Below are 27,376 nucleotides of genomic sequence, written 5' to 3'. Positions count from 1 at the left end.
GGTGGGGGGTGTTTTTGTGACTTTGTTGCAGTAAAATTTCTGATTCATCATTTGCCATTGGTGTCTTGTGCATCATTCCAACGTTCACCGAAGGTGTGCCTTTATGGGGGTACATAGGGTGTCCAGTATTAGCTCCATCCCTCAGTTTCCTCTATTTAGGAGAGCCGGCCCGTTACGAGCTGGCGACGTGCGAGTGTTGGTCTGGCAGCATCTCCATGCTGCCTCCCCCATGGATGGGGTGGCTATCCAATGGGGGCATCGCCAGGCTCCTCTTTGTCATCCTCCTCCTCCTGAGGTGCAATCCCTACTGGCAATGCCAGGCCCTTCATGATGGTCAAGCTGTGCAACATGCAGCACAACACAATGAATTTGGATACCTGTTGAGGAGAGTATTGAAGGCTGCTGTCATGTACGTATGCTTGGCTTACTACCCACTAGGTGGCGCCACTGTCGGAGGTCATTGGGCTGTATGCATGTGTGTGCGGCCCAGGTATAAAAGGCAAGCCATCATGTAATGTAATCACTTTGGGCCCGAATAAAGCAGAGCCAGGTTTGTACCTGTGTTAGTTTACAGTATTCAGTCTATCGAGTTATTACATATATAACATTTGGTGATGAGGTAACTAAGAACCTTTGCATGCTGTTAGATCTCTTAATTTCCAATGAAATACGAATTCCGATTGTAGTTTTAACTTCTTTATTTTTGGCAGAGAGCAGTAACAAGTTCTTGGCTTTAAGCCAGGTCTTTGTCCTTCTGGCACCACATGGTCAAAATGGCTGTACTTATACCTGGATCAATTTACAGAAAAGAACTCGCCTTCTTTGACCTTATTGGCTCAATTAATAGTCTTTTAACCTTTTAATTGGCTCGCTACCCAAGGTCCTAAAATGTCAAGTTGATTGATGACTTAATGCAACATGCTGAACTGCATGTAGCAGCCTTGACTTGGGGGTCTGTGAATTTTCACAGTCTGTCTAAATGCAGCCTGTTTGAATTCTCTATCAATCCCTCCTTTAATTCTTTCACAAACTGAATCATAAAACATCAGCTATCACTGGTTAAACATTCTACAAAATAATTTCATACATGTTAATAGAGTTTCCTTCTAAAATTTGTTGATGTGTTTCGCCACATGTCCGGACTAGTAGCTTCCACACAAATTTACACCAACCCGAGTTCCATCGTGGCCACAATGGAAGTCTGGTTTTAGTAGGTTAATTAACCTTATTCCAATTTAATCCAAATCAATATCTTAGTTCAACCAGTAAACAACCTTCCCTTAAGCATAACATACTCCTGTGCCACGTACAGATGGTCTGCTGGGACCTGCAAGGTGTCTCACCTGCGGGACAGCAGCTACAGCCGCCTGGTCGCAACAACATTTAATCAACATAAACAAACAATATAAAAGTAAAACAATTACAACAAATAGAATTAAACCTTCCACCAATGAAGTTCCTATTGAACCTAGCCATTCAGTGGCTCCACTCCACAAAGTGAATGATGGGGGTTGCTTAAGTTTTTCTACCTCCTTTTGGATATGCTCCGCTAAGTGGGTAATTTCTTCGGAGCTATCTGGGATATATGTGCAACACTCAGTTCCGAGTAGGGTGCAAGTACCTCCCTTTTCAGCCAGGATGTAGTCAAGGGCCAGTCTATTCTGTAGGGCTACTGTGCAGATTGCTACCATTTCTGCATTAATTTTAACTAGGGCCTCTGAGGTAACATTGGCTACCCGTTCCACAACGGATGCCATGTTAATGGATTCCCTTGCCAGACTTGCGGTCCCATACCTGGGGATCAGAATGGCAAAGAACCTCTCTGTTTCTGTGATAGCTCTCTTAGGACGGTGTAAATGTTCCGACAGTGACTTTTTTTGATACATATAATGCACAATGTAGGCTAAATAGCAGGATCCCATCCAATTCTGGGGCAGCCAAGGGTAGGCCTTGTGGCTACACACCCAATAGGTGCCATTATATGCAATGAATGTTAGCTGTTTCTTTGTCAGCAACACTCCGGGGCCTGTCCAGGCTTTTCCATCTGTTTTATTCAGAATCCCCGTTACGTTAAAAATTCCCACATCGGCCCAGTTTGGACGGTTCCGTGGCTTGATTATATTATAATTCCGGGAGCAGTTACTATACCCCATATTTTGGCCTCCTTTGATGTTTCTAATCAGACAGACCGATTCCCCCGGTCTTCCTATTCCCGTTGTATTAGTGATAACAAAAAATGAGGCCGTTTGGAATTATTGTAGCACGGTTGGTATCCCCCTTCAAAGGTAGTCAGATTGTAACCTGCTGACTTCCATTTACGTGCCCAGTTTTCCGTATCCTGAAACGCATTGCCTGTTTTGTTTTGATTAATTATCCACTCAGCCATTTCCGAGATATTCAAGGGAACTGGCCTCAAGGGAATCCCTCCCTTTGAGTGAATAGGAATATGCGCACACACCCAACAACTAGAAATGTTACCTTGTTTGGCATAAATGTATGACATATATAAAAAGGTATTTACATGTAATTCCCTTGCTACCCTACTATTTCTCTTTGGTGCAGAGGGTCAGCTAGTAAGAAGTAGGCCTATGCCTAGAATACCTACAATCAATAATACAGTAAATTTATACATTTTCGCAAAAAGTAATTGTCCTTATTAGATTTCAGCTTCAGTTACGGGTGCTCATTTAACGTGTGAAGCGTGGATCCAGGCTTTCTTTTCTTGGACTTTAACAGCTGCCTGGGTGGTCAATAACACTTGGTAAGGTCCCTCCCACTTGGCACCCAAAGGTTCTTTGTGCAACTTTTTCACATAGACCCAGACTCCCGGGATGATGTCGTGTCCTCCTTCGGGTGGATTACCCCAAGCTGCCGATACCTGTCGGGAAACAGAACTAATAGCATTGGTTAAGTTCTGACAGTATGATAACAAAGTGTCACTCATTAAGTGAACATCAGCTTTCCTTAAATCGATAGTTCCTGGCAGTGACATGGGTATTCCTGTTATAATTTCAAATGGGCTTAGACCTGTAGTTCTCTTCGGGGTTGCCCTAATGCTACATGGCACTATTGGTAATGCCTGGGGCCATGGTGTTCCTTCTTGGTGATATTTGGCAAGCCGTTGTTTCAAAGTTCGATTCATTCGTTCTACTTGTCCTGATGATTGTGGATGATAAGGACAGTGTAAATCCCATGTAATGTTCAGTAACCTACAGATTTCTTGGCAGACAGCACCTGTGAAGTGTGTTCCCTGATCTGAGTCAATGCTACTCGGGACTCCCCATCGGGGAATGTAATCCTTACACAAGACCTTTGCAGTGTGATTGGCTGTGGCTCTTTTAGTTGGGACAGCTTCTACCCATCTAGAGAATCTGTCGATCATGACAAGAATGTTACTGTATCCTTGGCATGAAGGAAGAGATATATAATCAACCTGCAGATGCTGGAATGGTCCGACAGGGGCAGGGGGCCTCAGTTGGGGCATTACCGTGATGGGTCCAGAATTATTTTTCTGGCAGACCACACAGCGGTCTGTTACCAGCTGGGCATGTTTTTTAAATCCCTGACCCCACCAGCTTTTCTGGAACCGTGCCGTCATCTGTTGTGAGGCCAAGTGTCCCCACGAGTGGATCTGATGGGCTAAAAAAGGCATAAGCGCTTGTGGCGCGACTGGCTTGTCGGTAACTCTTTGTCTCCAGACACCATCTTCGCATAGCTTAATTCCTGCCTCAATCCATGTCCATTTTTCCTCTCTGGAGCACTCGCCTTGCATTGTTTGAAGGTCTCGTGTCAGAGTCCTGAGTGCTTTCAATCTGCACATCTGTGTTGGTTCTTCTGGGGGAACGCCCTGTGAGGCGGCATCTTTAGCTGCCTGGTCGGCTAGGGCATTTCCCTGTGCTTCTGTGGTATTTTCCTTGATATGGGCCTTACACTTCAGGATGGACATTTGCTGAGGTAATTGTATGGCCTCCAGTAAGTCTCGGACTTCTTTTCCATTTCAAATAGGTGTACCAGCAGCAGTGAGGAATCCTCTTTTCCGCCATAACATACCAAAGTCCTGAGCGACTCCAAAAGCATAACGCGAATCTGTGTAGACATTAGTTATCTGTCCTTCTGCTATTCGAAATGCTTCTGACAGGGCCCGTAACTCGGCCTGTTGTGCTGACGTTCCTGAGGGTAAACATCCTTTTGCCACTACCTCATATAAGGTTGTAACTGCCCATCCTGCTTTTCTGGTACCATTGTCAACAAAGGAGGAACCATCTGTAAACAGGATGAGGTCTGGGTTGTGCAGAGGCTCCTCTGCTGCTAAGGCTGCTTCTTCTGTTTCTTTTAAAATCTCCACGCAGTCATGCTCTTCACATTCTTCCCCCTCTTGCTCCCTCGATTCTGACATCGGGAGCATAGTTGCGGGATTAACCGGGCTGGCCCGGACGATATGGAGATTAGGAGCTTCCAAAACTGCTGTCCAGCGGGTCCATCTTGCCGCTGTCACCTGAGACATTCTATTCATAGACAGCAAAGCATGTACGGTGTGGGGACACTTGACAATCAGCTTTTGGTCGAGGACTAGACCCGCAGTGGTCATTACCGCTCGACATGTAGCTTCCATGGCCCTTAGGCAACTTCCCCATCCGAGTGCTACCGCATCCAGTTTTGCCGAATAATAGCCAATAGGTCTTTGCTGATCCCCATGTTCTTGTGTCAGTATAGCTGTCATATATCCTTCTTTCTCATGGACAAACAGGGTAAATGGCTTACCACTGTCGGGGATTCTCAGAGCCGGTGCCGAACACAAAGCCTTTTTCAAACTCAGGAAGGCCTCTTGCTGTTCTTTTGTGAGGGTGATGGCTTCTTTAGAGGCACGTTTCCCCTTTAAAATATCATTCAATGGCTGAGCAAGCTGTGTGAAGGAGTCAATCCAATTTCTGTTAAAGTTACACAATCCCAAAAAAGACCTTAGTTCCTGAATAGTGGTGGGTTTTTTAGCAGCCCAAATGGCTGCAGTTCTATGCTGGGTAAGTTCTCTCTTTCCTTGTGAAATCTTTTGTCCCAGGTATACAACCTCCTCTTGGGATATTTGTGCTTTGTCGATGCTGGCTTTATGTCCTTTCAGCCAAAGGTGGTCCAGCAAAGCATGTAAATCTTGTTCATGCTGTTCTTCCATGTTTGAAGCTAGCAAGATATCGTCTACATATTGAATGACTGTGGATGACAGGGGAGGTAGTTCTCGCAAATGGCTTTGTAAAGCCATGTGGAATACCATAGGGCTGTTGTGGAAACCCTGCGGTAACCGGGTCCAAGTATACTGTTGTCCTTGGACCGTGAAAGCAAACCACTATCGAACCTCCGGTGCCAGAGGCACCGACCAAAATCCGTTGGCCATATCTATAACCGAGAAATATTTATGTTCCGGTTTGAGGGCATTAAAAATGGTGGAGGGATCTGCGACCAAAGGAGCTTTTTGATCAATACACTGGTTAGCTTTCCTATAATCGACAGTCAAACGCCAAGTCTCATTAGATTTCTGTACCGGCCACACGGGGCTATTGGAGGAGCTATGCATTTTAATAAGCACCCCTTGTTTCTCCAATTTCTGAATAACCGGTAAGATTCCCGCAATGGCAGTTGGACTGACGGGATACTGTTTAGTGCATGGAGGCTTGGTCCCTGTAAATGACGCAGGCTCCATCTGGAGTAGGCCACAATCGTTCTTATCTTTAGCCCATATCTGGTCTTCCTTCAATTCTTCTTTCTTCAAAGTTCTAATTGACCATGTCACCCGACCATCCTCGAAATGCAACGATGAATCTACTTGGATTAGAACGTCCATTCCCGAAAGGGGTTGATCTACTGGGTCTATCCAGACCGGCGTGGTTCGTTCATGTGGACCCAGCCCTATAAGTACCGGTGTTGTCCTTTTAATTTCCATTTTATGGCCCCCAACTCCATAGGCTGTACGTGCCCTACCATCCAACGGCAAAAAGTCTCCATATTGTAGGGGTAAGCATGTTAATTCCGCCCCTGTGTCTAAAAGACAGTCCACATCCTTATCGCCCACCCACACAGTTATATATAGCCCATCTCCCCTTTGTTGTATTAGTGCGAGGAGGGGGGCCAGGGTGGGCTCTAATCGTTTTTTGCTATCCCAAGTAACTCCTTCTGTTGTTGTATTATCAGCCGCTTAAATGCTTCTATGAGGTCGGTATCTTGTGACAAGCCTGGTTTGTTGGTTGAATTGTATCCCTGGCTGCGTCCTCTTCCCCAGCCACGACCTTTCTGTTTTGCCCTGCACGTCTTGGCCCAGTGACCTTCTTTCCCACAATAATGACATTTTCCGGGTAATTTTCCTAATGACTGTTTATCGGAATCCTGGGATTTCCATCCCATAGCCTGTACAGCTCGGACTTTAGCTCCCATATCCCGATCTAATTGGTTACATCGATCCACCAATGCTGCAAAGGTAGTTCCTCTACCTTCCCAGTCCGGTAACACTACCTTAAGCATTTTGGACAGTTCTGGCTTTAGACCTGCCACGAAAGCTGTTTTCAGGAGTCCAAACACTTGTTCATCCATTTCCTCATCCGTATTATTCATACCCGAATGTTCTAGCCACGTGCATCTAAACCGCTCATCATACTCCAGGACCTCCTCTGTTCCTTTCTGTTGTCAGGCTGCAATTTTTCCCCAGTCTGTCTTAGCTGGACTGAAGGCTTGCAGCCAGTGTTTAATCGCCTCCCATCCTGCATCTAAATCTTGCTCATCCTGCCCCAAAGCTTCTTCTACCTTGTTGTGCAATTTTCTTCCCTGTGTTTTTGGCACCATTATGGTCAAAATTTGCACTCCGTCCCAGGGATGAAGTTGATATATATTTCTTAAGCGGTCCAATTGGTCCCACGTTTTTACTCCCCCTTTCTTTGGATTGGGCAATTCCTATGACCATTTATCAATTTTCTCTGGGTCTGCCGGATCATGAAATAAGTATTCTGCATACACCCTTTTCCTCGTTTTTTTGGTTCCGCCCTCGTCCGCAGTCTCTTCTGATTTGACTACAACTCGTCTTTTTTAAAACGGGGCAAAGCGCACCGCTAATTCTTCATCCTCCGATACTGTATTGTCGGAGGATTCAGAATCCGTATCTATTCCTCGGTCGTGTCTTCGGGTATGCGCTTTTAATTTGTCCAAACATGGGTACCCTGGGAATTGACCAATACATTTTCCTTTTCCTATTACTGTCTCTTGACCTAATGATTTTTTCCATTCTTTAATTTCACCTTTAAGGTCTTTAACTTCCGCTTCCGGCTTTTCAAGTTCAAGCTTTTTCTGTCGCAGCTGTGCACAAACAGCTTGCAATTGGTCCTTTGTACTGGTCAGTTCTCGATCATGTTGGGAACGCATTATAATTTCATTCCGCTTTTGGATCTGTCCCATAACCGCTAGGGACCATCTAGTTCGCTCTTTATTTTTGATACGGGTCGTTTTTCCCCAGACCTTTTTAATCTCATCCAAGGACTATTGTCCTTTGGAGGTTCCGTACTTTTGTTTGATCTTAATACAGGTTTTAGATAAATTGAATTGTTGCTCTATGTATTCTTTCAACTATTCGAGAATTAAATCTAGCAAAACTTCAGGTGCTGCCTGCCTACCTTTATTCTTTGCTCTTATCTCCTGCTGCCATAATACTGATTTCTTTACTGGGGCCTCAAGTCGTAGGCTTTCTAGCCAATCAATAGGTCGGTGATTAATTAACTAGCACACCGCCGAAGTTTAGACGTCTATGGGACCTCGAGCCGACTACCAACCGGAGAGTTCGCAAGCCGGAGGCTTTCGGAATCGCGTAGAAGGAGAGGCGAATTTAGACTTTTGACCGAGGACTTTTTTAAAAAGAGGTGTCCTTACCTCAGTATGTAGGTCCGATGTCCAAAATTCAGTTTCTTTCCTCAGCGATCGTGTTCGTGACGCCAAAATTGTCAGATCTCTTAATTTCCAATGAAATACGAATTCCGATTGTAGTTTTAACTTCTTTATTTTTGGCAGAGAGCAGTAACAAGTTCTTGGCTTTAAGCCAGGTCTTTGTCCTTCTGGCACCACATGGTCAAAATGGCTGTACTTATACCTGGATCAATTTACAGAAAAGAACTCGCCTTCTTTGACCTTATTGGCTCAATTAATAGTCTTTTAACCTTTTAATTGGCTCGCTACCCAAGGTCCTAAAATGTCAAGTTGATTGATGACTTAATGCAACATGCTGAACTGCATGTAGCAGCCTTGACTTGGGGGTCTGTGAATTTTCACAGTCTGTCTAAATGCAGCCTGTTTGAATTCTCTATCACATGCAAAAATGAGCACAATTGGAATTCTGGAGAGATTCATGGAGGGAGAGGATGGGCAGATTTTGTAGCTCGCGTGGACCAGTACTTCGTGGCCAACAAAATGGAAGAACCCACTGACACAGTTAGGCGCAGGGCGGTCTGTCTTCCTCACGGTTTGCGGTCCGAAAATCTATAGACTCACAAAGAATCTTCTCTCGCCTGCAAGTCCAACAGACAAGGACTATGAGGAATTGTGTGCTCTCGTACGTGACCATTTCAAACAAGAAGAAGGCATCATCATATCATGATATCCATTCTACACTCACCTTCGTTCTGAGGGCCAGGATGTGTCGGAATTCGTTGCCGACCTAAGACGTTTAGCTGGACTGTGTAAGTTAGAAAATGCATTGGGAGACATGCTGCGGGACTTCTTTGTAATCTGCATCGATCACGAGGTGATCCTGTGTAAGTTACTGGCGGCGGAGACGCTGGATTTGAGCAAGGCCATGACGATTGCCCAGGCATGCATGATGATGGACAAAAACTTAAAGTAGATATCATTGGAAAATCGGAACTTGGCAAGTACTGTAAACAAGATTGTATCATCGTTTGGAAGTGCTGCATATGGCAGGGGCCATTCGACTGTGTATGCGAAACCTGTGGCTGCCCAAAGTCCGCCAATGGGATTGAATCCGATTTCACCATGTTGGCGTTGTGGGGGCAATCATCAGCCTCATCAGTGTCGGTTTAAACAATACATTTGTAAAGGCTGTTCGAGACTGGGGCAACTCCAGTGCATGTGTCTGCAACTGAGCAAGCGTGCTGCGACACACCACATGGAGGACGATGACCAGTATAGCGCGGATCTGGATATGCAATCCGAGATACCAGAGGAGGAAGTGTATGGATTGTATTCTTCCTAACAAAGAGCCAATCGATAATGATTAATGTGAAACTTAATGGTGTACCGGTACCGATGGAATTGGACACGGGTGTGAGTTAATCAATAATGAACCAGAGGACATTCGACAAAGCTGTGGGACACTAAGGCTGTGAGGCCTAAGTTAAGTCCAGTCAATGCCAAGTTGCGTACCAACACTAAAGAACTCATAATGGTGATTGGCAGTGCAGTAGTCAAGGTGTCATAAGATGGTGCGGTTCATGATTTACCGTTATGGATTGTTCCAGGCAATGGTGCAATGCTGTTCGGCAGGAATTGGCTAGAAAAAAAATCAAATGGAATTGGAATGATATCAAAGTGTAGTCGTTGGAGGATGATACTCCATGTGCTCAAGTGCTGAGCAAGTTCCTCTCACTGTTTGAACCAGGCATCGGCAAATTCACAGGAGCCAAGGTGCAGATCCACGTGGACTCGGATGCAAGAGCCATCCATCATAAAGCTCGGGCAGTTCTGTACATGATGAGGGAAAAGGTTGAAATTGAATTGGACAGACTCCAGCGTGAAGGGATCATATCACCAGTTGACTTTAACGAATGGGCCAGCTCCATTGTTCCTGTGTTGAAGAATGATGGCACTGTCAGGGTTTGTGGAGACTATAAGGTTACGATCAACCGAGTCTCGAATCAGGATTAATACCCCTTACCAAAGGCTGATGACCTGTTTGCAACGCTAGCCGGGGGGAAGTCGTTCACTAAACTGGATCTGATGTCGGCCTACATGACACAGTAGCTGGTCGAGACGTTGAAGAAACTTACATGCATCAACACTCATAAAGGACTGTTTATCAACAATAGGTGCCCTTTTGGAATTTGCTCGGCTGCAGCCATATTTCAGAGGAACATGGAGAGTCTACTGAAGTCCGTCCCTAGAACCGTCGTGTTCCTAGATGACATACTGGTCACAGGTTGTGACTCCGCCGAACATCTGAACAACCGGGGAGAGGTTCCAAATCATCTGGACAAAGTGGGACTCAGACTGAAACGCTCGAAGTGCGTCTTCATGGCACCAGAAGTCGAATTCCTGGGGAGGAAAATTGCTACTGACGGCATCAGGCCTACGGACTTGAAAAGCCATCAAAAATGCATCCAAGCATCAGAATGTGACGGAGTTGCCTTCGTTCCTTGGTCTACTCAACTACTTTGGTAATTTCTTACCTAGATTGACAACTTTATTAGAGCTACTGCACATGCTGCAGGAGAAAAGGCGACAACTGGGTTTGGGGTGCATCTCAAGACAGAGCTTTTGAGAAAGCAATTAATCTGCTTTGCTCTAACAAGCTGCTGGTACATTATGATCCATGTAAGCGTCTAGTATTGGCCTGTGATGCTGCATCATATGGAGTTGGTTGCGTGCTCCAAAAAGCTAATGAGATGGGTAAACTACAACCTGTTGTGTATGCTTCTAAAAGTTTGTCAAAGGCGGAAAGAGCCTACAGCATGGTAGAAAAAGAAGCATTAGCATGTGTGTATGGTGTTAAAAAGATGCATCAGTACCTGTTTGGTTTTCGTTTTGAACTGGTGGTGACGCCAAGGCACGTGACATTGTAGACGCTGACCCCACGGAGGTCCGGTCAGCGTGATATGCACTCACCTACCACGGAGGACGAGACTGAAAGCTTACTATCCCTGTGCAGGGAGATGGTCACGATCAGTCGCGACCTTATCCAGGGGTTCGCGGGTTTCTTAGCCAATTGGAGCCAGTTCTCCACAACCTGGAGCGAGTTCTGCACGCGCTTCTCCAGCACATTGCTGGCTGGACACGGCGTTGCACCCCCAAGGTGTCGTGTCCACTCGCAGCAAGACCCCAAGCACGCAAGCCAGTACGGAGGACACAGTTCCTCCTGACTCGGAAATAGAGCCTTAGGCTTCTGCTTCCGCTCCGTTACCTCCACCACGGCAGGAAGTCTTGCCGTCCCACTCTGCACGACGTCTTGGTGTCGGTCTGCGTAAACCAAAACGGGTGGGTGGGGTTCGGAAACGGGGTGGGACAGGATCTGGAGGGAAACGTGGCCGCAGGTAGGGAGGGGGGAGTGTTTTTCAATAGTTCCGTTGTTACATAAATGTTCACTTGTTATTATCGCTTTACTATTCTCTTGTTATTTTTACTAAAATGGGCACTTGTTATCAATACTTAAATGTTCACTTGTTATCATTACTTAACTGTCCACTTGTTATTCTTACTAAAATGGTCACTTGCTATCATTACTGAAATGGTCACTTATTATTGCATAAATGGTCACTTGTTATCATCACTTAAATGGTCACTTGTTATTGTTACTTAAATGGTCACTTGTTATTATTACTTAAATGGTCACCTGGTTTCATCACTTATATGGTCACTTGTTATCATTATTGAAATGGTCACTTGTTATCATCACTTAAATGGTCACTTGTTATCATGACTGAAATGGTCACTTGTTATCATCACTTAAATGGTCACTTGTTATTAATACTTAAATGGTCACTTGGTTCCATCACTTAAATGGTCACTTGTTATCATTACTGAAATGGTCACTTGTTATTGTTACTTAAATGGTCACTTGTTATTGTTACTTAAATGGTTCATCACTTAAATGGTCACTTGTTATTATTACTTAAATGGTCACTTGGTTTCATTACTTAAATGGTCACTTGTTATCACGATTGAAATGGTCACTTGTTATCATCACTTAAATGGTCACTTGTTATCATTACTGAAATGGTCACTTGTTATTGTTACTTAAATGGTCACTTGTTATTGTTACTTAAATGGTTCATCACTTAAATGGTCACTTGTTATTATTACTTAAATGGTCACTTGGTTTCATTACTTAAATGGTCACTTGTTATCACTATTGAAATGGTCACTTGTTATCATCACTTAAATGGTCACTTGTTATCATTACTGAAATGGTCACTTGTTATCATCACTTAAATGGTCACTTGTTATTGTTACTTAAATGGTCACTTGTTATCATTATTGAAATGGTCACTTGTTATCATCACTTAAATGGTCACTTGTTATTGTTACTTAAATGGTCACTTGTTATTGTTACTTAAATGGTTCATCACTTAAATGGTCACTTGTTATCATCACTTAAATGGTCACTTGTTATTATTACTTAAATGGTCACTTGGTTCTATCACTTAAATGGTCACTTGTTATCATCACTTAAATGGTCACTTGTTATTGTTACTTAAATGGTCACTTGTTATTATTACTTAAATGGTCACTTGGTTTCATTACTTAAATGGTCACTTGTTATCACTATTGAAATGGTCACTTGTTATCATTACTGAAATGGTCACTTGTTATCATCACTTAAATGGTCACTTGTTATTGTTATTTAAATGGTCACTTGTTATCATCACTTAAATGGTCACTTGTTATCATCACTTAAATGGTCACTTGTTATCATTACTGAAATGGTCACTTGTTATCATCACTTAAATGGTCACTTGTTATTGTTACTTAAATGGTCACTTGTTATCATCACTTAAATGGTCACTTGTTATTGTTACTTAAATGGTCACTTGTTATTATTACTTAAATGGTCACTTGGTTTCATCACTTAAATGGTCACTTGTTATTATTACTTAAATGGTCACTTGGTTCCATCACTTAAATGGTCACTTGTTATCATTAATGAAATGGTCACTTGTTATTGTTACTTAAATGGTCACTTGGTTTCATTACTTAAATGGTCACTTGTTATCACTATTGAAATGGTCACTTGTTATCATCACTTAAATGGTCACTTGTTATCATTGCTGAAATGGTCACTTGTTATTGTTACTTAAATGGTCACTTGTTATTGTTACTTAAATGGTTCATCACTTAAATGGTCACTTGTTATTATTACTTAAATGGTCACTTGGTTTCATTACTTAAATGGTCACTTGTTATCACTATTGAAATGGTCACTTATTATCATCACTTAAATGGTCACTTGTTATCATTACTGAAATGGTCACTTGTTATCATCACTTAAATGGTCACTTGTTATTGTTACTTAAATGGTCACTTATCATTATTGAAATGGTCACTTGTTATCATCACTTAAATGGTCACTTGTTATCATGACTGAAATGGTCACTTGTTATCATCACTTAAATGGTCACTTGTTATTATTACTTAAATGGTCACTTGGTTCCATCACTTAAATGGTCACTTGTTATCATTATTGAAATGGTCACTTGTTATCATCACTTAAATGGTCACTTGTTATCATCACTTAAATAGTCACTTGTTATTGTTACTTAAATGGTCACTTGTTATTGTTACTTAAATGGTCACTTGTTATTGTTACTTAAATGGTTCATCACTTAAATGGTCACTTGTTATCATCACTTAAATGGTCACTTGTTATTATTACTTAAATGGTCACTTGGTTCCATCACCTAAATGGTCACTTGTTATCATCACTTAAATGGTCACTTGTTATTGTTACTTAAATGGTTCATCACTTAAATGGTCACTTGTTATTATTACTTAAATGGTCACTTGGTTTCATTACTTAAATGGTCACTTGTTATCATTATTGAAATGGTCACTTGTTATCATTACTGAAATGGTCACTTGTTATCATCACTTAAATGGTCACTTGTTATTGTTATTTAAATGGTCACTTGTTATCATTATTGAAATGGTCACTTGTTATCATCACTTAAATGGTCACTTGTTATCATTACTGAAATGGTCACTTGTTATCATCACTTAAATGGTCACTTGTTATTGTTACTTAAATGGTTCATCACTTAAATGGTCACTTGTTATTATTACTTAAATGGTCACTTGGTTTCATTACTTAAATGGTCACTTGGTTTCATTACTTAAATGGTCACTTGTTATCACTATTGAAATGGTCACTTGTTATCATTACTGAAATGGTCACTTGTTATCATCACTTAAATGGTCACTTGTTATTGTTATTTAAATGGTCACTTGTTATCATCACTTAAATGGTCACTTGTTATCATTACTGAAATGGTCACTTGTTATCATCACTTAAATGGTCACTTGTTATTGTTACTTAAATGGTTACTTGTTATCATTATTGAAATGGTCACTTGTTATCATCACTTAAATGGTCACTTGTTATCATTACTGAAATGGTCACTTGTTATCATCACTTAAATGATCACTTGTTATCATTACTTAAATGTTCACGTTATTAATACTTAAATGTTCAATTTCTTCTTCTAATGTTTTGGGGATTTGAGGGAAGGGTGGGTTGGTGTGGGGGGTTGGAGGGAGGGTGTTGTTCATTAGTTCATAAAAAAAAATTATGTTTGTTAATAAAAAAAAGGTTTTCTACAACTTTTGTGCCTTCTCTCTTAGTTACATTAGTTTTGAAACATATAGTTTTTCATGCATATTTGTTTGTTTATTCTGTTTTTATGCCAGTACTTTTACCTTGTCAGTACCTTAAACTTTACTTAAACTAATTCAGATGATAGGCCAGTGCAGCAAAGACAACAAGGAAACACCACGGAAATGAAACTTTTCATTAACCGTAACTGTATTTGAACATTTGAATATCAACAATAATAGTTTATGCAAAGTGTTCATTAATGAGCTGCTGACGCAAAAGCTTAGCAGCCGTGTAACTGCCACTGGCTACTGGTCCTCGGGAAAGGTGTGCTGGTACCGGTGCTAGATCGCCAGGCTGATTAAACTCCCCTATGTCCTCTCCCACGTCCTCTCCCGCCTGTTCCTCCTCTACATCCTCGCCGGCTGCCTCATCTGTCTCATCTTCTGGAGGTGGACCTGCAGCATGATCTGACATTATTTGTCCTCTCTTTATAGCTAGGTTATGCAGCATGCAACACACCACAATAAACTCTGCTACCTGATCAGGGTGGTACTGGAGGCTGTCTCCAGAATGATCCAGGCATCTGAAGTGCTGCCTTAGGACTCCAATTGGCTTTTCAACGATGTTGCGAGTCGCTATGTGACTTTCATTATACCGTCTCTGTGCTTCAGTGACAGGATTACGCAGAGGGGTCATGAGCCAACTGGCAAGGCCATATCCTTTATCCCCCAGCATCCAACCGTGACCTTCTGGCTGATTGGCAAACAGGTCAGGGATAGCACTTTCACGTAAGATGTGCACATCATGGATGCTGCCAGGAAATGTAGCATTTACTGTCATGATTGTTTGATTGTGGTCGACAACAAGCTGCACATTTAGGGAGTGGAACCCCTTTCTATTACGAAACACCTCTGCGTTCTTTAAGGGTGCTTTCAGGGCAATGTGCGTGCAGTCTATTGCTCCATGCACCTTGGGGAAGTCTGCTATTCTCGAGAAACCCAAAGTCCTCTTGGTCTGTGCCTCCCTGGTCACTGGGAAGCTTATGAAGTCCATCCTGTGAGTGTAAAGGACTTCAGTCACCTGTCGAATGCAGCAGTGTGTAGTGTGCTGAGAGATATGGCAGATGTCGCCAGCTGAAGCCTGAAAAGATCCCGATGCGTAAAAGGCTAAGGCGGCAGTAACCTTCACCTCAATGGACAGTGCAGTTCTGATGGTGCTGGAAGACTGCAGATCATCCTTGACGAGTTGACATATCTCATTGATGACCTCCTTCCGGAATCGCAGCCTCCTCAGACAAACATTTTCAGACAAGTTCAGGTAAGATTGCTTTTCCAAGTACCTTCGTTGGCTGTACAGTCTCCTCCTCTGTCTTCGTCTCCGTCTACACATTTCTCTGCCACCTCTTCGATTGATCCTTTCAGTAATAAGTGTGTGAGCAGTTACAATTAAAGGCAGGGAAAGCATGGGCCCCATCACTATCGATAATTACTTTCACTAATTTTAATAATCTCTCTACTCTATAATCACTGTACTATGCACTCTCTGTACTCTCTACGTTCATTAAATAACTTCACTATGTAAAAGCTATTTACAAAATAATTTCAGCATATGAAAACTATTTACCCAAAAATAAGTTGATAATACCTATTTATATTCCCTGTCCCAAATAGTTGAATACAATTTTCTTCAATTTTACTCTCTAAATAATGCAAAACTAATTCTCCACCCTTCCTCCAAAGTTCAAAATGGCATCCGTAGTGCCCATTTCCTTCTCTTAGGCCCAGAAAAAGCAATTATTTTTCAGCAGTCTTGATGCAAGGCTGGGAGGAATTTGTGCATGATCTACATAGCACTCATCCCGGTATTGTCATGATGAAAGCCATTGCCAGGTCTCATGTATGGTGGCTTGGAATTGACTCTGATCTGGAATGATGTGTGCATCAGTGCAACAATTGCATGCACCTAAGTCAAGCACCAGTGGAATCGCCGCTGAGTCTGTGGTCATGGCCATCTAAACCATGGTCCAGGATCCACATCGACTTTGCAGGTCCCTTCCTGGGAAAGATGTTTTTAGTTGAGGTGGATGCATATTCCAAGTGGATAGAGTGTACAATCATGTCATCCAGCACATCCACAGCTACCATTGAGAGCCTTCATGTCATGTTTGCCACTCATGGTCTGCCCGACATCATTGTAAGCGACAACGGACCCTGCTTCACTAGTCTGGCGTTTCAAGAGTTCATGAAACTCAATGGTATCAAACATGTGAGGTCAGCACAATTCAAACCTGCATCTAATGGTCAAGCAGAGCGTGATGTCCAAACCATCAAGCAGAGTATGAAATGTATAACTCAAGGTTCACTGCAGACTCGCTTGTCATGCATATTGCTTAGTTACAGGACAAGACACCATACGTTTAGCGGGGTCTCTCTTGCTGAACTATTGATGAAGAGAGGTCTCAAGACCAGGCTCTCTCTCGTCCACCCTGACTTGAATGATCATGTTGAATACAGACATCAAAGTCAGCAATGGTATCATGATCGCGCTGCTGTGTCACGCGACATTTCTGTTAACGATCCTGTGTATGTACTAAATTATGGTCAAGGTCCCAAGTGGATCGCCGGTACTGTTATGGCTAAGGAGGGTAATACGGTGTTTATTGTCAAGCTCAAGAATGGGCAGACATGCAGGAAACATGTTGATCAGATAAAGCTGCGGCACACGGATGAACCGGAACAGTCTGAGGAAGACATAATCAGTGACCAACCAACCTACACTCAGTCATCGGAGGACTCCGCTGTCATCAGTGAATCTGGACTTTCAATCCCTAACATGGCCATTGCCACTCCCATCAGATCGGCTACCCAGCCCCAGTCATAACAGACTCAGAATGCTTGCCCAAGGCTGGAGTTGAACTGAGATGATTAACTCAGGAGCGGAAAGCCCCGGACCATCTCAATTTGTGAAAAGACTGTTATTAATATTTTAAAGTGGGATATTGTCATGTATGTATGCTTGGGGTTACTAGCCACCAGGTGGTGCGACTGCCGGAGGTCATTGGGCCTTTCGCACATGTGTGCGGCCCAGGTATAAAAGGCAAGCCATCTTGTAATATAATCACTTTGGGCCCGAATAAAGCAGAGCCATGTTTGTACCTGTGTTAGTTTACAGTATTCAGTCTAGTGAGTTATTACATATATAACAGCTGCTTCCAGAATGGTGCAGGCATCCGTCTGCCTGTTGGAGATGGCATATCTCTGTTAGCACTTCCTTTCGGAAGCGTAGCCTTCTCACACACTGTTCCTGAGCATTGGTGCTTGTAAACCCGTGGGGGATAAGCCCTCCTCCCTGGACGTCTTCGGCCTCTCATCATCCGTGGGCCGACATGGCCAAAAGTCCTTCCTCTAGCTTGATACCACCTGGTAATAGCATGGAGCATGATACGCTGGGGAACTAGGAATGCCCCCATTAAATTTTCTCACTGAAGTTGTAAGGGCACTGTAATGGCAGATAAAAGTGAAGTTTGCAAGTTGGAGCTTCACACAGCATTATGTGCGCAACCGTTATAGTCAATGTGACCTGTGATGTAGGATCCTCTTCCCTCCATTTAAAAATGCTGCCAATACCGGCTGCCACACCCAGGGACCGCCTGTTTTTTTCAGGCATTTCCTGGGGCGGGCGTTAAATGAGGCGTTGAGGTCGAATGTTCCAACCAGGGTGCTAGCGCAACATTGCACAACGATTGACATCACCTTCATGCTAAAAACAGAGGTTGGGGTGATAAGTTTTTGCGTCGGAGCAAACCAGTAGCCAAATATTCCAGCCGGGCGGTAAATCCTGGATGCCTGGCATAACACCCAAAAACAGCATTTAACGCCCCACCGGGGGCTAATCGAGGCACAAATGAGCTGAAATTCCAGCCCAATAACTACACTTTGAATGCGGGAATACTGGGTGATGTGAAAAAGCTGAAGAATTTGGAGATTTAGGTTCACAAGTCGTTAAAAGCAGCATTTCATGTGGATATCGTTAATTAAATACTGTATTTTTATAGCAAGAGGATTAGAATATAAAAATTGAGGTATAATGGTGAACCTGTATAGAACCTTAGTAAAGCCACATTTGCAGTTTTGGACTCCACACTAAGGGAAGGATGTTAAGGCAATAGAGAGTGTACAGTGCAGATTAACTAGGGTGCTACCCGGCCTGAGGAAATACAAATATGAAGAAAGAATTAAAAATTAAGGCTGTTTATATCAGAACAAAGGAGATTACATAGTGGTGTTTAAAATCATGAAGGGATAGGACAGAATGGATAGAAACAGGCTGTTTCCAGGGGTGTAGAGAGTGGAGATATAGAAGTAAGATTCAGGACAGAGAGCAGGAGAAACATTTTTTTACAGAGTGGATTGTGAAGCATGGAATGCACTACCAGAGTTAGTGAGTAGAGCAAGGTGGGGAGGGGCTGAATTTCTTTTGGCACTTCACCCGCTCCACCACATCAAAAGAAACCCCGTTTCTGCTGAACTTCAGCCGCAGTTATGCCAGCGGAATGGGAGAAGCCCCAAGGATATTCCTGGCTCACGTTAATATTTAAGAATAAATTAGATAGGTGTTTGAAGGAAAGGGGAATAAAGAAAAATGGGATTAAAACTAATGCTCACGTAAAGGATAAACACAGACTTGTTAGGGTCAAATGGTTGGTTTCCATGTTGTAATTTCTATCGAGTTCTGTATGCAAAGTGAATCTTTCTTTATGTAGCAAAATTGCACTTAGTACAATGAGAACAGCTGAACTAGGTTTGTACAAGATACAGTTATGACATAAATAAAATAATATAGCAATAACAATGATGATACAAACATTGTTGTCATGTATGTATGCTTGGGGTTACTAGCCACCAGGGGGCGCCACTGCCGGAGGTCATGGGGCTGTATGTACGTGTGTGTGGCCCAGGTATATAAAGCAAGCCACCATGTAATGTGGGCACTTTGGGCCCGAATAAAGTTGAGCCAGGTTTGCACCTGAATGAATTTACAGTATTCAATCTATCGAGTTATTATATACATAACAATTATGGCATGAACAAGTAACATGATTAGAATGCTATACGATGGGTACCAGGCCTTATGTGGTTTCTATGTATAGATTATTCCTAATTATTACACTGTCCTGTACATATTGCTGCCATTCACATTTCTCTGTGGCAACTGCAAGGTTTTGTGATGATAATGATCTCCGTGGCCAGTCCCGGTGTTAGTTGTTGACCGTTGTGCTGTCAGGAGGAGTTTTTATGTAGGAAAAGCACATGTTAGCTTGATCATGGTTATAAATTCCTGTTCTGAATGAATTGTGCTAGGTTGCTAAATTTGTGCACAATCCTAACCAATTGGAATCACACGTGTTCTGTTCACACAGTTGAACACTGTCAGATCCTGACCCAATCTGACTGAGAGCCAGTGTCAGAATTTCTTTCTTTTCTTTGTGGAACCGCAACTCACGTCCAGTTTCCCTGGCTTTCTCTAGGTCTTTGAGTGAAGATTCGAGCTCCTCAGAGATCATTTCTGGTATCATCTTCTCCTTCAAAATCCAATCAAGTGCCATCTGACTTCTCATACAGTCATCCAAAGATTGTTTGGAATAATAGGAAATGACATCCTGTGGAAAAGAAAAGAAGAGTACATTTTAAAACATAATGTCGGCACTGTAATCTATGGTATAAAAATCAATTAGGAAAGTTTTGATATTTTGTGCCCCTATAATAGCAGATTTTGATAAAATGTAAGATAACAAACATGTTTCACAATACATATTTATAAAGTAGTTATTGTTCCTACATATTTTGCATTTCTTACTGTCATCTATTGAGTGTATTTTTCGATAAGAAACATATATCATACATTACTAGTGACTGTGCTGTTGTTGAAATACATTCTGTGCTAATGAGATACTGAGCTACACCTTTTGTACTGCAGACTGTGACAGGTACGCATATGCACACTCTATGCCAGAGAGCATGTATACAGACAGTACTGGGGAGACAGTTGGACATGTATCAAGGCAATGCTAGATGTAACAGCCACACTTAGATACAGCCTTTGCTGCATGTAACAGCGAGATATGTATACGCATTGTTCTGGGGTGTTGAGCATTTAAGGAATGATGATAGAAACCAGAGAAAGGATGCAGCAGCAGAAAGGAAGTTGAAGGGCTGAATCAGGTCAAGGCAATGGAGCAGAGGCCTCAGCGAAAGAGCAAAGTCAGCAGACTAGTGAGGGAGTGAATCGGAAGCAAAGAAATTATGATTTAAAGTTAAAGGTCTAGAAATTGCCCTCCTTAGTGCCTCCCGTTATCGCCTTCAGGGGGCGATAACGGGGCGCAAGCGACTTACCAACCAGGATGGCGAGATGATCAACTCCCACTAACTTCGGCGAGAGGTTTGCAGTGGCGGTGCATCTGGAGATTGTAACGCCATCACCGTGCGCATCGCCCTAGTAGTGTCCCCGGACCCAAACTTTGGTTCCACCCCTGCAGCATTGCCGTGTGAAAACACAGACAGCTGCAGGAGGCATTGTTCTGGAGGCCTGGAGCTTCAGGGGCGAAAGTTAAAGGGGAGGTTGCTGAGGTAACTAGCAAAATTTTAAAAAAAATTTCCAATTTATTTTATTTCTCCTGGGCCGCGATCGATCAGCCCGCCACTCTGCTGCAGTGTATCGGGCTTATCGGGCCGGATTGCGGCTGCTGTCAGGGACCATCTCACTGGTCCTAGTGCAGAGCCTGCAGCGTTGGCCCTTCACTTTAAGGGAGGGAAGGAGCCTTGGAACACGGCAGTGCTGCACAGGACATTGTGCAACGATGCACAACTACCGCCCCGCTTGAGGCCTTTAGCTTGATTTTGCGCTCCACTTCCTTCTTGGAGCACAAACATCAAATGTTTAAAAGCTGGGAATCCTGAGCACCTACCGCTACTTTTCCCAGCTTTCCAAAGTTAGCGTCCCAAACGGGACGCTTCCCAATTTCTCCCCCAAAGACTTTTGAGCATGCCCAGCATTTGCCGGATGGATATTGGGGTTCCAATTTTTTTTTTAAGTGAAATAAAGTATTAAGCTTATATTTATTTAATTTGTTAGAGTAAGCATCAGTTACTAATCACTGCTTCATGCCTACTTTTGTAGCAACACCATTACCTGTCGGGAACACTTTCTTTCTCTCAGAATTTTCAAGCTTCCATTCCAGTGCAACAGTTGAAAGACTGTCATTAATTCCTGCAAAAAAAAGAGAGAACAAGCTTTGTTTACATAAGAACATAAGAAATTAGGAGTAGGAGTGAACCATATGGCATCTCGAGCCTGCTTCACCATTCAATAAGACCATGGCTGATCTTCTACATCATCTCCACTTTCCCGCCCTAACCCCATATCCTTTGATTCCCTTAGTGCCCAAAAATGTAGTGATCTCAGTCTTGAATATACTCAATGACTGAGCATCTACTGCCCTCTGGGAGAATTCCAAAGATTCACAATCATCTGAGTGAAGAAATTTCTCCTCATCTGAGTCTTAAATGGCCGACTCCTTATCCTGAGATATGACCCCTAGTTCTAAACTCTCCAGCCAGGGGAAATAGCTGCTCAGCATTTACCCTGTCAAGCCCGCAGAGGTTTACAACCTCTGCACTGGCAGAATGGAAGTAATAAATTATAGATTTTTGGGGAAAATTAATGATTTACTTTATTAGTACAGGGATTAGTGTATTTAATAGCAATTTTAATGAAAGAAGAAAGAAATGCATCCAAACAGATTCAGAAAAATAGGGCAGGAGTCTCTGCTAGGTTGTGCTGGTTTTTTCCGCACAATTCGCCCGAAGTCAGCTAAACCAGCACAAAAGATCAAGGAATTTCAAGCGTAAATTACGTTCAACACAAATCAAGTTTTCCCCAATCTTTTGCGCTGGTTTAAAAAGCATCGACCTGGAAGTTCCCCCTCCCCCCCCCACCAAAAAAAAACTAGCCACACTCCCGGATCGAATTAATCACCATGGCGAGTTTCCGCTAATTGCGCTCGTTTGCAGGCCTTCGAGGCGGCTCTGAAAATTAAGCTATTTTTTTTCAGGCACAAGAGCACTAATAGGCACACTTAATTTGTTTTAATTTATTAAGAGACTGACTACTGTACACCAATATAACTAGTAAATGGATCTGTATAGTTTTTAAAAATCATTTTCAGTTATTCAGAATCAGGTTACTCGCAGGTGGTGTACACACTGATTAAAAATGCTTATTTTTGTGATAAACTCTTTCAGCTGTATTAATAAAATTTCACCAGGATATCACTCCTAAATATATCAAGGAATGTTTTTAATGCATGATTTTTTTAAACAAAATTGTATTCTGAAATGCTGTCCAATTGCCCTGATTCATGGCAGATTTTAAGTTTGGCGATATGCAAATGAGTTTGAGCAGAAACTTGAGCAAAAAAACTATTTCTTAAAACTAGCGCAATTTTGAAAGTAATTTGCGCCCGGATCGTCGATTGTGCCCAAAGCAGAAACTCTTGGCCATAGTGTCAGCTGAGCTGATAAAACAAGCTACAAAGTTACATTAAATTGTCACTTTTTTGTTGATGTGGTCATGAGAGGGACGAGAAAAGGAGCCAAGGTAATTGAACACCCCAAAAAATAGGATTGTCTTATCCTTCTCCCAGTCAGTAATAAGTACAATTTATGGGTCATGAGAATCAATCCATAATTTTTGGGAAAGTGACATTTATTCGAATTATATAGAAATTATAACACAGAAACAGGCAGTTTGGCCTAACCTGTCCACACTGGTATTTATCTTCCACACCATATGCCCCTCCTTTTCCCATATCTATTTATTTCTCTTTCTTTCCTATTCTTAAATGTTGACATGGTCTCTGCTTGAATAACAAACTATGGTAGTTAGTTAGCAGCCTCACAACCTCTGTGTAAAAAAAGCTTCTTCTGGTTCGTGTCCTAAATCTCATATTTAATTTTATATCTATGTCCCCCTATTCTCTGCCATTGGAAATAGGCAGTTTCTATCGATTCTATCCAATCCCATCATCATTTTGAACACATCTCTCAAATCACCCCTTAATTTCCTCTGTTCTAAAATATGTCTCTAAATTCTTTCTCATTCATTTGACTAATCAACAGTTAAGGAGTTGTGCCTACTGTATATCATGGTTGAATGCAGAAGAGATCATTTTAACAAGCTGTGATCTGACATAGTGACTATTGGAGACACAGTACTGTTGCTGAACAACATGGATTCCTGCTGATGTAGCGGGTAGATGTGTAACAAGCTGTGCTGGAGAGAAATGTGATTCTGGCTCATGCCATAGTCTAAGTATATGATCCCAGCTGAGCCAATTAATAGGAGGTATAGCACCAAATAGAAACCAAACACATTCCATAGGAAGAGAGAGAGAATGACCAGGTGCATAACTTTGCAAATAATAAAGGTGCAGCAGTTATCATGGGTGACTTTAATATGCATATAGATTGGGCTAACCAAACTGGAAACAATACGGTGGAGGAGGATTTCCTGGAATGTATAAGGGATGGTTTTTTAGACCAATATGTCGAGAAGCCAACTAGGGGGGAGGCCATCTTAGACTGGGTGTTGTGTAATCAGAGAGAGGATTAATTAGCAATCTCGTTGTGCGAGGCCCCTTGGGGAAGAGTGACCATAATATTGTGGAATTCTTTATTAGGATGGAGAATGAAACAGTTAATTCAGAGACCATGGTCTAGAACTTAAAGAAGGGTAACTTTGAAGGTATGTGGCGTGAATTGGCTAGAATAGATTGGTGAATGATGCTTAAGGGGTTCACTGTGGATGGGCAATGGCAGACATTTAGAGACCGCATGGATGAACTACAACAATTGTACATCCCTGTCTGGCGTAAAAATAAAAAAGGGAAGGTGGCTCAACCGTGGCTATCAAGGGAAATCAGGGATAGTATTAAAGCCAAGGAAGTAGCATATAAATTGGCCAGAAATAGCAGCGAGCCCGGGGACTGGGAGAAATTTAGAACTCAGCAGAGGAGGACAAAGGGTTTGATTAGGGCAGGGAAAATAGAGTACGAGAGGAAGCTTGCAGGAAACATTAAAATGGACTGCAAAAGCTTCTATAGATATGTAAAGAGAAAAAGGTTAGTAAAGACAAATGTAGGTCCCCTGCAGTCAGAATCAGGGCAAGTCATAACTGGGAACAAAGAAATGGCAGACCAATTGAACAAGTACTTTGGTTCGGTATTCACTAAGGAGGACACAAACAACCTTCCGGATATAAAAAGGGTCAGAGGGTCTAATAAGAAGGAGGAACTGAGGGAAGTCCTTATTAGTCGGGAAATTGTGTTGGGGAAATTAATGGGATTGAAGGCTGATAAATCCCCAGGGCCTGATGGTCTGCATCCCGGAGTACTTAAGGAGGTGGCCTTGGAAATAGCGGATGCATTGACAGTCATTTTCCAACATTCCATAGACTCTGATCAGTTCCTATGGAGTGGAGGGTAGCCAATGTAACCCCACTTTTTAAAAAAGGAGGGAGAGAGAAAGCAGGGAATTATAGACCGGTCAGCCTGACATCGGTAGTAGTTAAATGATGGAATTAATTATTAAGGATGTCATAGCAGCGCATTTGGAAAGAGGTGACATGATAGGTCCAAGTCAGCATGGATTTGTGAAAGGGAAATCATGCTTGACAAATCTTCTGGAATTTTTTGAGGATGTTTCCAGTAGAGTGGACAAGGGAGAACCAGTTGATGTGGTGTATTTGGACTTTCAGAAGGCTTTCAACAAGGTCCCACACAGGAGATTAATGTGAAAAGTTAAAGCACATGGGATTGGGGGTAGTGTGCTGACATGGATTGAGAACTGGTTGTCAGACAGAAAGCAAAGAGTAGGAGTAAATGGGTACTTTTCAGAATGGCAGGCAGTGACTAGTGGGGTACTGCAAGGTTCTGTGCTGGGGCCCCAGCTGTTTACATTGTACATTAATGATTTAGACGAGGGAATTAAACGTAGTATCTCCAAATTTGCGGATGACACTAAGTTGGGTGGAAGTGTGAGCAGTGAGGAGGATGCTATGAGGCTGCAGAGTGACTTGGATAGGTTACGTGAGTGGAAAAATGCATGGCAGATGAAGTATAATGTGGATAAATGTGAGGTTATCCACTTTGGTGGTAAAAACAGAGAGACAAACTATTAACTGAATGGTGACAGATTAGGAAAAGGGGAGGTGCAACGAGACCTGGGTGTCATGGTACATCAGTCATTGAAGGTTGGCATGCAGGTACAGCAGGCGGTTAAGAAAGCAAATGGCATGTTGGCCTTCAGAGCGAGGGAATTTGAGTACAGGGGCAGGGAGGTGTTACTACAGTTGTACAGGGCCTTGGTGAGGCCACACCTGGAGTATTGTGTACAGTTTTGGTCTCCTAACTTGAGGAAGGACATTCTTGCTATTGAGGGAGTGCAGCGAAGGTTCACCAGGCTGATTCCCTAGATGGCGGGACTGACATATCAAGAAAGATTGCATCAACTGGGCTTGTATTCACTGGAGTTCAGACGAATGAGAGGGGATCTCATAGAAACGTTTAAAATCCTGACGGGTTTAGACAGGGTAGATGCAGGAAGAATGTTCCCAATGTTGGGGAAGTCCAGAACCAGGGGTCACAGTCTAAGGATAAGGGGTAAGCCATTTAGGACCGAGATGAGGAGAAACTTCTTCACCCAGAGAGTGGTGAACCTGTGGAATTCTCTACCACAGAAAGTTGTTGAGGCCAATTCACTAAATATATTCAAGAAAGAGTTAGATGTAGTCCTTACTACTAGGGGGATCAAGGGGTATGGCGAGAAAGCAGGAATGGGGTACTGAAGTTGCATGTTCAGCCATGAACTCATTGAATGGCGGTGCAGGCTCGAAGGGCCGAATGGCCTACTCCTGCACCTATATTCTATGTTTTCTATGTTTTCTATCTTCTATGTAATAGAACCCGCTGGTCTGAGAGGGTTGCCAGCACAAGCCACCCACAATCTTCTTGGGCTGTGTTTGGGCGTCCCTGTGTTTGGGGGGTCCCTGTGTTTTGGGATCCCTGTGTTTGAGGGATCCGTGTTTTGGGATCCCTCTGTTTGGGGGGTCCCTGTGTTTGAGGGTCCTTGTGTTTGGGGGGGTCCCTCTGTTTGGGGGTCCTTGTTTTTGGGGGTCCCTGTGTTTGGGGGTTGCTGTGTTTGGGGATCCCTGTGTTTGGGTGGGTCCCTGTGTTTGGGGGGTCCCTGTGTTTGGGGATCCCTGTGTTTGGGGGGGGTCCCTCTGTTTGGGCGTTCCTCTGTTTGGGTGTCTCTGTGTTTTGGGATCCCTGTGTTTGGGGGGGTCCCTGTGTTTGGGGGGGTCCCTGTGTTTGGGGGTCCCTGTGTTTTGGGACCCCTGTGTTTGGGGGGGTCCCTGTGTTTGGGGGGTCCCTGTGTTTGGGGGTCCCTGTGTTTTGGGACCCCTGTGTTTGGGGGGGTCCCTGTGTTTGGGGGGTCCCTGTGTTTGGGCATCTCTCTGTTTGGGTGTCTCTGTGTTTTTGGATCCCTGTGTTTGGGGGGGGGGGTCCCTCTGTTTGGGGATCCCTGTGTTTGAGGGTCCTTGTGTTTGGGGGGGTCCCTCTGTTTGGGGGGTCCCTGTGTTTGGGGGGGTCCCTGTGTTTGGGGGGTCCCTGTGTTTGGGGATCCCTGTGTTTGGGGGTCGCTGTGTTTGGGGGGTCCCTCTGTTTGGGCGTCCCTCTGTTTGGGCGTCTCTGTG

General features: G+C 43.1%; 1 protein-coding gene across 1 annotated transcript in view; it reads right to left on the bottom strand.

Annotated features, from left to right (window-relative positions):
* Nucleotides 1-242: 242 nt before the first annotated feature.
* Nucleotides 243-27,376, bottom strand: part of LOC139257678 (protein limb expression 1 homolog) — a 107,512-nt gene continuing 80,378 nt past the window's right edge. Inside the window, exons 5-7 of the mRNA XM_070874701.1 lie at nucleotides 21,755-21,832; nucleotides 19,954-20,225; nucleotides 243-339 (exon numbers count right to left, since the gene is read on the bottom strand). Coding sequence (XP_070730802.1) covers nucleotides 243-339; nucleotides 19,954-20,225; nucleotides 21,755-21,832 — 447 coding nt within the window. The remainder of the gene's footprint in view (nucleotides 340-19,953; nucleotides 20,226-21,754; nucleotides 21,833-27,376) is intronic.

This window comes from Pristiophorus japonicus, chromosome 1 (genome assembly GCF_044704955.1).
Source record: "Pristiophorus japonicus isolate sPriJap1 chromosome 1, sPriJap1.hap1, whole genome shotgun sequence".
Lineage (NCBI taxonomy): Eukaryota > Metazoa > Chordata > Chondrichthyes > Pristiophoridae > Pristiophorus > Pristiophorus japonicus.
The sequence above is the reverse complement of the archived record's forward strand: the minus strand, read 5'-3'. Positions and strand labels throughout refer to the sequence as shown.